The following is a 12,956-nucleotide window of genomic DNA, read 5'->3' on the forward strand; positions in this document are numbered from 1 at the left end:
AAAAAACAGTGCAGAATATCACTCGTAACATAGGAATGCACAGCTACTCATGACCTGCAAGCCATACACTGAATTGTGTAAGAATATTTATATTAAACATTTTCATGTATCTGTCAGATCAGCCGCGAGCTCCGCAGGGTTAAAAGCGCATTAATCAAAACTCTTGCTGCATATATCAAGGGATTGCCACAATTAATTTTGCCACGTTAATTAAATCCTGCGTTAAGCAAAGGATACCTGTACTTATGTGCAGGTATCCCTTGCTTAACGCGGAAAGTGGACAAAAACCAGTGCATGAAAAGTCGTAAAACTTATAGACCAGTGTTTCTCAACCTGTGGTCCGCAGGCAGACTTAAATTAATTAAATAAATATATATTTTTTCATTATCTAAACAGATTAATAAAATTGAATAAGTAAGTAAAAATTATTGAAATCAAATGGAGACAAAAAAACAACAAATATCATCAGAATGTTTAAAAGGCAGAAGCAATAAAACTATATTGTTGTTCACTTCACCCTTTTTATTATTCGTTATTCTGCCACTAAATTTGTAGTGGCAGAATGACAATAATAAAAGAGGGGTGAAGTGAACAATAATATAGTTTTATTGCTTCTTCCTTCCCTTGCTGTTTTGTCAGATTTGAAGTGAACATGTGTTATCTACATTTCAACCAATGACTTGTTGTTTATTGATTTTTATTATTGAAGGTTTCCCTCCCTCAGTATATCTTGAGAAGTGCTAAGTGATACTTGGACAAAGTGTGTCCTGAGTTAACCCGAGTATTATATATTTTTATATTTTTCGGAAATGTTTTTTAATAATTGAAAAGTGGCTTAGAACTAGGACTTTGAAAAGAAGGGCAAATGAAACAGGTGATGCTAACCCTAATTGTGATACAAGTGTTGTAACAGCAAGTAAATCTGATACTATTAAAGAAGAAGAAACAAGCAGTTCAAAAAAAAAAATACATTAGGAAATATAACAGTTCATATTGAAATTTGGGTTTACTTGGTGTGGAGATGAAAGTGAACAAAAACCTCAGTGTGTTTTGTGTTATGAAGTGTTGTCGAATGAGTGCATGAAACCTGCAAAACTCCGACGATATTTAGAAACTAAACATTGTGATGTGAAAAATAAGCCAATTGAATTTTTTCAGCGATGCTTAGGGACATTAAATCATGGGAAAGATATAGTTTCGGCCATGGGTTCCATTAATAGCAATGCACTGGAAGCATCCTATCTCTTAAGTTTGCGCATAGCGAAAACAGGGAAACCTCATTCTATCAGGGAAAATTTACTACTTCCAGCTATAAAAGATGTGGTAAAAACGATGTTTGGCAACAAGTTACTAAAAGATGTTGATTTGATTCCTCTTTCAAATAACATTGTTGGTCGTAGAATTAATGATATGGCAGGTGACGTAGAATCTCAGTTAATTGAAAGAGTTAAGAAGAGACCTTATTATGCATTACGAATAGACGAGACTACTGATGTTACAAGTGACAAGTGATGCGCAGTTAATATGCTATGTAAGATATGCGCATGATAACAACATTCTTGATGATATTCTGTTTTGTAGAACTTTGCCACCCCGAACTACTGGAGAAGAAATATTTCTCAGTCTTAATAATTATGTAATACACAAAGGGATCTAGTGGGGAAAATGTATAGGTTTCTGTTCGGATGGAGCTCGTGCCCTTACAAGCAGGCAGTGTGGGATTGTTTCTATGGTCAAGGAAGTAGCTCTGGATATGAATTGGGTAGATGGTTTCATATAGAGGGAAGCGTTAGCCTCCAAAGGAATGCCACCAGAATTTAAAACTGTGCTATATAACGCTGTAAAGCTAGTTAATTTTATTAAAGCTCGACCGTTAAATAATAGGTTATTTTCAGTACTCTGCGATGAAATGGGCAGTGAATATATACAACTTTTGCTTCATTCTGAAATTCGCTGGCTTTCCAGGGGCAAAGTACTAACAAGGTTATTTCAATTAAGGCACGAAGTTTTATTATTTGTAAATGAACGTAAATCTGATTTTACTTCACTCCTTGTTGACGTAGCATGAATATCAACACTATCCTATTTTTCAGACTTTTTTCATAATTAAATGAACTAAATCTCTCCCTTCAGGGAAATTCTGTAACTGTTCTTGATGCCTACGACAAAATAAATATGGATGAATTATGTAAAAGACAGACAATTTGCACCTTTTCCAACATTGGAATCCTTTTTAGTGGAAAATGATATTTTTGTTGATTCTGAGTTTCTGGAAAGGGTTTGTGACCACCTCAAAAATATGAAACAGAATTTTGAAACATATTTTCCCAATAAATTTTATAAGAAATTTCTGTGGGTTTGCGATCCATTTCAGGCTTGTATTCATGAGGATGACCTTTTGTTATTGAAAAAAGAACAGTTAATTGAGCTTTTGACAGTGGACTTAAAATGCAATTCTGTGATCTTGGTTTTGCTTGATTTTGAATCTTGCCTTCAGTGAGAAGTGAATTTCCCAAATTATCTAAAGAAGCATTGAAAATCATCATGCATTTCTCTACAACCTGTCTTTGTTAGAAAGGATTTTCATCGCTACTTCAAATAAAAACAAAATGCAGAAATCATCTTCGTATGTGTGCCAATCTTCGACTGAATTTGACCAATATTGCGCCAGCAAGCCAGCTTCTCATTAAAAGTAAGTAGTCACATAATTAGATCATATTATTTATTTGTTTAATAAAAATTAAAACTTTGTTCAATGATGATACACTTTTAATTGTTTATTTCCAGTTTAATTAATTATGTTTCCATATTATTCAAAACATGCTTTTAGATTTATTATGTTATAAATGGCACAGTTTTTCCGAAATGCTAGTAATTCCTAATTGCTAGTAATTCCGAAATGCTAGTAGATTTTTTAAAAAATTACGAAAAGTCAAAATGACGTATAGGGAAATAAACTAAAAACACTATGTTTATTTTTGAAGTAAAACTTCAGCTAACGCCTTTTTTTTATTCGCGTATATACGGGAGTAGGCGAGGCCATTTAGCCCTAACTAAATTTTGGAGACTGAGTGGGCAGTTCAATCTCCACTGGTACCCAATCAGAGACAGATGGCCCAACTCTATCACTAATTAAGCGGTACGCAGTGAAGAGAGACGGCTCAAATGTGCCGCCATCTCGTGGTCTCTAACCCTAACACAATATATTTAATGTCTGAAATAATGTGGGTTCTACGGTCGATTTTGTTGAGTTTACAGGACGAAAAACCCGAGTTTCCGGGAGGAAAAACCTGCTTGCCCGTGCCAGAGATCGACTAACTCGGGAACCGGTCGAAAAAAGGCTTAGAAAAATTTCCTCTAGTCGCCGACTAGACTCGAAACCAAGACTTCCTTCGTGCGGCCTAGCGCGGTGGTGTGCAAACGCCACATCCACTGAGCTACACAGGCTCGAAGTAAAACTTTAATTCCAATATTCTAAAATGTTATTTTTCTTGCTTTTCTGTTCACAAAATCGTCGATGACATTGTCGAAGTCTATTTCATCACTCAGTTACTGTTTTATAGACAGTAAGGCAAGATTTCTTAAATGCCAAAAAAGTTCTGCCCAGGGCGGTCGCCACTCCCCCAGTTATGCCTCTGTAATTTAGTGGTCTGTAGAATTGTTTTCAGCATTTTACTGGTCCTTGGCCTTAGAAAGGTTGAGAAACGCTGCTGTAGACCATTTGTATTAGCACCAGGGCTAAAGGTTATATAATTCAGAAATCTTGCTCTAGATACTAAAGATGGAACTTTTCAATCCACTTCAGGCCTCTATGTGAAGTGATAGGCTCTCACTGGGCAATGACATTCATTTGCCATCTAAAGACATTTACAAACATTCATGATTGGAAAGTTAGCTATTCACTCAGCCAACCCAAACTTAGTTATTTCTTATAAGAAAGACCTCACTTTGCTTTCTTTTACTTTTGGGAATACTCAGATTTGCAGGCAGGATTGGATTTTTGTTCTTGAGCTGACTTACACTGTATCCTGTCCTAGCACAAATATAGCATATCCACACCCTCCTCAACTTCCAAAAAAAAAAAAAAAAAAGAGAAAAAAAAAGTGAAAGAGTAAAGCTTTGCAGTGTATGATAGGAGTGAATTGATAAGTTATTATTGCAAATGAGCCAATGCATACATTGTATGGATGAAATTTCATGGACAAAAGTATATAAGTATGGAGTCTCTGACTTATGAAGGAGTTGCATTCTGCAAACTTTACATAACTTGAATTTTGCATAAGGCAGATTTGACCCTCTCACCCATTAGTCGTGTATCCTATTGGCTACATGTTTATAGTACTTGTATACAGTAGTCCATTACCTTGTTTTAATGGTTAATTCTGTTAGTTTCATTCAGGATACACACTTAGATTAGATTTCAGAATGTAATTATTAATATGAAGTAGTTCAATAAAGTATAAATAGTATGAGAAAATAGAAAAAAAAATAAAGCTTCTTTCTTCTCTTCATAAAGTTCTTAATAACAGGCTAAAAGCATCATCTATTTCTCTTTGTACTTTTAAGACCAAAAAGTATCAGAATCCATTCTTCATTTGCTATGTCTGCCTTTATATCAATATTAAAAATGTCTTTACTGGATCATTGAGAAATTTTCATCATGAAAAAGTGTTACATTATGGAATCATTATGTTACAGAAGCATCATGTTCAAGAGTGTTGTGCACCTAGAAAAATAGAAAAAAAATGGCTTCTTACTTTTCTTCATAAATTTTCTGATAGCAGGCTAAAAGCATCATCTATTTCACTTTGGACTTTTAAGATTGAAGAAGCATCTTAAAAATGTCTTTACAGGTGTCATCCAGAAATTTTCATCATGAAAGTGTTATGGTTATGGCATGGCCAACTGATGCCCTAAGCACTACCCAACAGTGGTGCTCCCCCCCACCTTGACCCTTCCATTGCTGAACTGACAAGACATTCAACCTCAATATGTGCTGAAGGTGATATAAGGGATTGAAAATTCAGATTTCTTCCAGGCCGGAACCCACAACTATATTACATAAAACTTTTTTTTAAATTAAAAATAAATAAATAAATAACAATAAACAATATAAGCAAATTATTTACTTATAACTAGGGAACAGAAAGAATGCAGATTTTCTACACTGTTAAATGCATTTCTTAATAAAATTGTTATAAGATAAAAATGCAAATACAAAGATTTATGAAAATGATTTTTAATCACCCTCCCAAAGATTATTAAGCAAAATAAGATCAAAATATTATTATTATTATTATTCGTGACACCTCCAAGGAGTCCAAAGACTCATCGCAGGAGGACACCTACAACAGTCTCAACCACTACACCGAACCTCTACTACGAATCATCTCCATCAACGCCATCTACTGCCCACCTCCACCACTACCACAACTAGTATTTTTTGTCTGTAAATTGCGTGTGTTCTGAAGGGCTGATTTGTCTGTATGCAGGATGAAAAACCCCTGCTACCTCCATATGAGATAGGCTAACTCACCTTCGATATTATCTGAACTCAGGGTCTATGAATAACACCCTCAAACTTTTAAACATTAGTCACTCAACATACCAAAGAAAACATTTTTTTAACAATTTAGATTAATGTCGAACACAGTAGATAAGAACAATTACATAAAATTTGACTGAAGTCGAGTTTGACAGTGAAAAAGTTGAGAGTTAAGGGCATGATAGCTAGGGAGAAAAACTGTGGTGTCCCCTTCCCTTAGTGCTAGTTAACCATTAAGTAAAATAATCATGTACATTATGGAATCTTTATGTATGTTGTGGAAGCTTCCTATTCAAAAGTGCTTCTTGGTACATAGCAAGGGAAACTAAAGGTAAAGATATTTTTAATGCTTGCTGCTACACAAAAATGAAGTTCGAAAACTTCTAAATATATGACAGGACACATTATATACCTAGTACATTTTTTTTTTTAAGTTAATTATGAGATAAGTACCACATAATTATTTTTTTCTTTATATTTTTCATATTCATCTCTAGATCAATTTTGGTGTATTCTTGCATGGTTAAATCCACTTCCGTTCCTTTTACTAGTCATAATTTTACTCTACTGCTGTACATAAACACTAAAAATTATGAAAGTATATGAATACAAATACACGTTGTCCATATTGAATAGTAAGGAAGGCACATACATGCACTATATAAGCTATCTGCTTTCTAGATGACCGCTGCTAGGTAGTGTGCAAGTAATATACATGCAGTAAAGTTTTTATAACTCAAATTTCTTTCATATCTTTTATATATATTCATATTTCGAATTTATATAAGTTGGAGACTGCCTCTATATGGAAAAAGTTTTGTTCAGTGAGAAAATGGAAGTCCAAAATCAGGGAAACAAAACTATTAAAGAAGAATGCATGACCTTTGTGATAAGTGAATCTGAAAATGAGAAAGATCAGAAAAGTGCTAATATAGTTTTAAAGTTTTAAAACTGAATGGAACCATTATTAAAAGTTGGAATGGTATCTGTAAACTAAAGGGGGTATTTCAGTGCATGTATACTAATGAAGTATCATGAACAAGGGCGAAAAGTTTTGAGCATTTGTCAGCTTCACTTAGCTGAGAACTGTGGAAGTTCTCGGTTAAATGAGTTTAGGTTGATAGAGAAGAAGATATTGTTAGTAGAGGATACTGCATTTTTTTTTTTTCAAAGAAGATAGGGAACAGGATGGAGGAGATGTATTAATAATAGTAGCAGAGGAATTGCATAGTAGAAGTTCAGAAAGGAAGTAAGGGTTGATGGAGCTAGTGCATTTGAAGTTGTTTGATGTAAGATAAGAGCCATCAGGATAAATATATGTTTAGTTGTTGCTGTAGGCCCAGGAGTTCAAAATGAGATATGGATAGCATGCATAGACAAATTTGTCAGTGAGCACGGGGCAGGATGAAGACATGTATGAAGGCTTGAAGGTATGAAGACTTCAACACTATGGAAAAACATATTGGAAGAAAAAAAGAGAATGGAGGAAAGGAATTGGAATTTATACCATTATTGAGGGACAGTTACCAAAAACAACATATAATGGTCTGGGAGCATGAGAATGTTGGAAGCAAAGTGATTGTTACCTTGGTTATGGGCAAATTCTCTGATACTATCATTAGTCCAACATTCTCATGCTCCAAGTCCATCACATGGTGTTTTCGGTAACCGTCCCTCAGTAGTGGTATAAATTCCAATTCCTTTGCAAGAATCTTACAATCTTGACATGGGTGGTGGCTAAGCTTGCAGAAGTTCCAGTTAAACAAAAGATATATGTGGAACCACAAAGCTGAATTATAATGAGATCTGCAAGCAGCTTGGGAAGTGCCATGTCATAATAAATTGCAAAGGAAGTATGTTAATTGTGCTTGAGAATTAGTCATAGAGTACTTAATGAAACCAGCATGAGATTTGCATTCCAGGAGCCAGAAGAATATATCACATTGGAGTTAAATGAATAAATGGTATCATAAAGCAGAAGCTGAGAGAAAAAAAAAGAAAATGTTGTGAAAGGCATATAAGGAAGTAGGTGATTAACAGGCATGTGAGCAGTGCAAAGCATGTATGTACAAAAAGGATGACCAGTATGGTGCCTGCAGGAACCATAAGAACTACAAACTGCCCAGATTTTTTTTTTAAACCATAATTTCTACTGGCCACTTTCTCTGGTTGCAGAATGAAAAGTTATGTTTCTGGGAGGAAAATCCCTGCCACCTCCTTTTGAGACAGCTGAGATTCGCCTTCAACTGAAAATTTGTGATTAAGATTCTTTCCAATTTAGGTCAGTCTTTTCAGCCAGAGCATTTCTTTTTGAAACTTACTGAGTTATGGAGGTTCTGGCAAAATCAGATTATGAAAGGAAATTAGCTAAGCACACTAAAGGACATTTCAAAGAATTTTTTTCCCCTATGTGGTGAGTAAAAAGTAAAATTAGTATGGATGAATAACTATAATGAATGCTGATAGGAGAGAGGTGACAGAAGCAGAAAAAAATTGTGTTACTAAGAGCACTTTGCAAGAATACACTCAATGGACAAAACATTAGAAATACCTACCTATTAACATGTTGGTCCTCCTCTAGCATTCATGCTGGAGGAGGATCTCTAACCACCTGTACTTTCCAAAGCATTGACTCCACCACATACCAGAGGATTACCAGAAGTAATTCCAGCCATGCCTGCATTGTCACAGCTGCTCCTTAGATGTTGGTCCCGGATATATGTCTCGCTCTATGGCACTCCGGAGAGATTCAATCAGATTTAAATCTGCGGACCTTGGGGCCACTGGATGGTCCCAAACTCAGATGCGTGTTCCTCAAGCCATGCCAGGGTGATTGCGGCCCAGTGGGGTGGTGCATTGTCCTGCTGAAACAGACCATCAGCTGCAGGATGCACAAAGGCCATGAAAGTAAGCAATCAGCCAGCACATTCTGGTAGCTCACAGCATTTAAGGACCTCTCCAGACATACTAAGGGACCTAATGTATCACATGAGAAGGCTCCCCAAACCATCACAGAGCCGACCTGGCATGACTGGGCTGGCCTCATGCTGTTCATGCCACTCTTGCACCCTCCTGTCAACTCAGTACAACTGATAATGGGATTCATCATACTATACGACTCTTCCACTCTGCAGAGATCCAGTTTTGATGGTCCTGATACCAGGCAAGGTACAGTTCCCAATGATGAGCTGTCAACAGCAGTACATGATTAGGGCATCGGCTTCCATAGCCTGTGGTATGCAGGATATGCTGTACTGTTCACTTGTTAACACTGCTTGGACCTTTCAACATTGAAACTGAATGACCCATCTGTCTTGTGCCAATAATACATCCACAATCAAAGTTGCTAAGATTGCCACATTTACCCATGTTTGTTGATTGTGATGCACTGTTGGGGATCCCTGATGTCTGCCTATTTACTCTGTGTCCATTTTAGGTATGTTTCACTCAGTGTGGGGGATGCCAGTGTCAACTTCTCATCACCCCTATCTCTAATGTTTTGTCTATTGAGTGTATATTTATCCAGACAGAGATAACGGAAGACTGATGTGACAGAAACCATTGTAGATTGAGAGGTAGATCAACTGGAGGTGTTTACAGTGTTACAGATTGTTAATATGAATACTGCTTTATGATTGTATGGATTATAGCACATGTATTATGAGAAAGTGCAAGAGAATTGGCAATGCCTCCTTTCAGGCTGTGTATGCCTCAACTCTGCAGGGTTTCAATTGAGTGGAAAGAAGAAAAATAGTTCCATTACATAAAGGAGACTCCATGACGAATATGCTAAATTAAAGACCATTTATTATCTCAGGAGTTTTGGTTTAAGGTTCTGGAAAAAGTTGGTTATGCACAGAATTCAGGAATTGATAGATGGTAAGTTGACACTCTAGGGGGGGGGGAATTCATGGCTTTGTGAAAGAGATGTATTTGCTTAGTAATTTACTCACTTTCTACAATAACATGTCAGTTGAGTTGGATAAGGAAAATATTTACATCATAATATTGCTTGACTTTGCAAAGGCATGTGAAAAAATACCATATATTACCCTGTTATGTAAGTTAGAGCAAACATACACAAAACTGGTTCCATAAATAAGCACATGGTTGATGGGGAGACACTAGAGAGTAGTATAAGGTAGAAATAAATTCAAGAGAGAAGCAGGCGACTAGTGGCTTTCAGTGAATTCTGTACATATGCTACTTCTGCAGTTCAATTTGTACATTAATGATATTGGGAGTGATTTGAATAGGAGAAATATTGCAAAAGTGGACAGAATAACTAAGGATTATATGGATCTTAAGAGACATATAATATTCAGATGAGGAAGTTATCCCTCTATATAATTTAATATAATTTTACATTTGGACTGTTGTGCATAAATTTGGTTGCCATCACAAAATAAATTTGTGGCTATCACAGCATTGGAAATGATGTATCCATTGAAAGTTACTCATCACATGCTGAGAATCCATATTGTACCCATATTGTATTTTGAAAAAATAAAGTAAAAAAACACATGAATGATATTCAAAAGGAACTTGCCTGTCAAATATAACAAACATATAAAAACATAGATGGGAAGAGGAATCATGTAAAGGATGCTGTCTTCAAAATAAAAGGTAATTGGTATGAACTTTGACCTGCAGCATTAATCCAAATCCATAATATATGTGGGTGGTCTGAAAAGTTCTCGGCCTAAACCATAGACGGCAACACTATTGGCAAGATTTTTTTTAAGTTGGTACATCTGTAATAAGCATTCATGTGAAATTGCAAGTCATTCTATCAAGTAGTTTGTTTTATACAGCTGTCTGAAGCAAAAGCATTGTCTGTATCCCTTGAAATGAATAAAATTGAGTATTGTGCAGTTATAAAATTCTTTGTAAAAGAAGGTTTAATGCAAAAAGAAATTCAATTGAAGTTCATAAAAGTTTATGGGCACTCTTCTCCTTCGTTTTCGACAATTAAGAAATGGGCTACCGAGTTTAAACATGGCTATACCAGCCCTGAAGATGATCCACATGAAGGACATCCAAAAAGTGTAACAACACCAGAAATCATTGATCAAGTGCACTATATGGTATTGGATGACCAGCGAGTCAAAGTGTGTGAAATTGCTGAGACAGTAGGCATTTCAAAAGAACATGTAGGATATATTTTGCATGAAGAATTACAAATGAAAAAGCTTTGCGCAAGATGGGTGCTGCACTTGCTCAGAGCAGATCAAAAACATACTCACATGAAAATCTCTGAACAGTGCTTGGAGCATTTTAACAAGAATAAAACTGATTTTGTGCATCGAGTTATTACTATGGATGAGACTTAGATTCACCATTACACACCAGAATCCAAACAGCAGTCAGAACAGTGAACAGAAGCCGGTTGTTCACCAAAGAAGAGAAAGTCAGTTTCATCAGTAAGACAGGTCATGGCATTGGTGTTTGGGGATGTTGAAGGCATTTTGTTTATTAATTATCTTGAAAAGGGTAAAACAATAACTGGGGAATATTATTCCGATCTTTTAACCAGACTAGATGAAAAAATTCATAAGAAAAAACCCGGTTTGCAGGAAAAAAATTCATTTTTCATCAGGACAAATGCACCTGTCCACAAAGGTTTTGGCAATGGGAAAATTCAGGGATCTGCGCTATGAATTGTTGGAACATCCACCGTATTCCTCAGATTTGGCTTCCTCTGACTTCTATCTCTTCCCAAAACTAAAATTTCCTCGCTGGTCAATGTTTTTCTTTGAATCAAGAGGTGCAGCTGTAGAGGAGTATTTTTCAGATCTTACTGAGAACCACTCCATGGACGGGATAATGGTGCTGGATTATTAAACTATGCTTTGATTCAGAGAAGAGCAGTTTTTCATTATTTTTTGTAGATACTTCCACAGGAATTGTTCATTCGATGTGTTATAAATTTACTTTCCTCAGAAGATGTTTAAACATGGTAATGCCTGGCTAATATCCATGTACTTTCCAACTTCTCTCTTTGTGGCACAGCTGTTAGCATCAAATATTAAGTTTATTCTTTCATCCCAGTCCTGTATCTTGCCACTTGCTACTTAAATTACTAGTACACTATAAGTTTTGTAGCTTGAAGTGGATGAATTGCTGTTAAAAGATGTTTAATAATTTGCAAAATATTGGTTTGTATTACTGTTTTTGAATAGTTGCTTGTTTATTTGCAGTGATTAAAATGATCACCGCAAATAAACTTTTAAAACAGATATTTTATAACATTTATAAAATATATTTTATAAAATAGACTTTTAAAACAGATATTTTATTTGATTTAGGCAAAATTGGAAATCATGTTTGGCACACACCACACGTAAGTTTACTTAATGCTATTTTAGTAATTGGCAACTACCATTATCTTCATTTAGCATTTTAGCATTATCAGCACTAACCTATAATACAAGTCACAAGAATTATTATAATTGAAATCAGTTTGTTGAGAAGGTTAAAAAGTTGGAAATATTACTGAAGTTAAAGAAAGCGAAGCCATTTTTAGTAATAGTGCATCCCTTTTTTTTTTAAATTTATCCAACTAGGTTACAGAAATGCTAAATAAATGAGATTATATTAAATAAGAATTATAAAATTGATCTACCTATGTGCATTTTTTGAATGTAAGGAATAATATAGTACTTGGACCAGGACTTGATCAGGTTGAGATGGTATGCAATTATGAGGTTTAACATAAAGAACACATAAGTATCTCTGAGCTTAGAGATACTTATCAGATAGTCAAAAAACATGGATATACCAATAACAAAAAAATGAATTAAACAAACTAAGTGTTGGTGGATAAGGAGTTGAAGTTTAGGGGGCACATCGCAAAAGTGGCTAAATCAGCTCATCAAATCACTTGGTTGCTGAAAAATACTTTAACAGGCAGAGACAAACAGGTTATTGTTCCTCTGTATCGAGACTTGATAAGATCCCATCTAGACTACTGTGCCCAGATATGGGTGCCAGGGTTTCTTCTTGATGGGGAGGAGGTGGAGAGGATCCAGAGACGAGTGACTAAGATGATAGCAGGTCTATGGAATGAACCTTATGAGAACAAGTTGAAGATTTGTGGGTTGCAGAAATTGGTTGATAGGCAGAAAAGGGGTGATATGATTGAGACATTTAAATTACTGAAGGGTTTCTATAAGATTAATTCAGAAGATATTTTTGAGAATAGGACTGGTGGTGGGAGGACTAGGAGCCATACATGGAAGCTGGGCAAGGGTGTTAGAGCTAGGTTTTTTACTTGGAGAGTGGTGAATGAGTGGAATAAGCTGCCAGAGTCTGTTGTGGGTGCCATGACTGAACGAGTTCAAGGCGAGGTATTATGATAGATACTGTGTGAATGTTGAATAGTTGTTCTTGACATGATGTTAGGGCCTCC

General features: G+C 35.7%; 1 protein-coding gene across 3 annotated transcripts in view; it reads left to right on the plus strand.

Annotated features, from left to right (window-relative positions):
- The window catches only part of gkt (tyrosyl-DNA phosphodiesterase glaikit), a 380,387-nt gene that overhangs the window by 149,364 nt on the left and 218,067 nt on the right, over window positions 1-12,956 (plus strand). For all 3 annotated transcript variants that reach the window (XM_090399355.1, XM_090399357.1, XM_090399356.1), the window contains exon 7: window positions 11,854-11,888. In XM_090399355.1, the coding sequence (XP_090255481.1) occupies window positions 11,854-11,888 (35 nt within the window). The remainder of the gene's footprint in view (window positions 1-11,853; window positions 11,889-12,956) is intronic.

This window comes from Typopeltis vanoorti, chromosome 10 (genome assembly GCF_054136105.1).
Source record: "Typopeltis vanoorti isolate ZY-2024b chromosome 10, IOZ_Tvanoo_1.0, whole genome shotgun sequence".
NCBI lineage: Eukaryota > Metazoa > Arthropoda > Arachnida > Uropygi > Thelyphonidae > Typopeltis > Typopeltis vanoorti.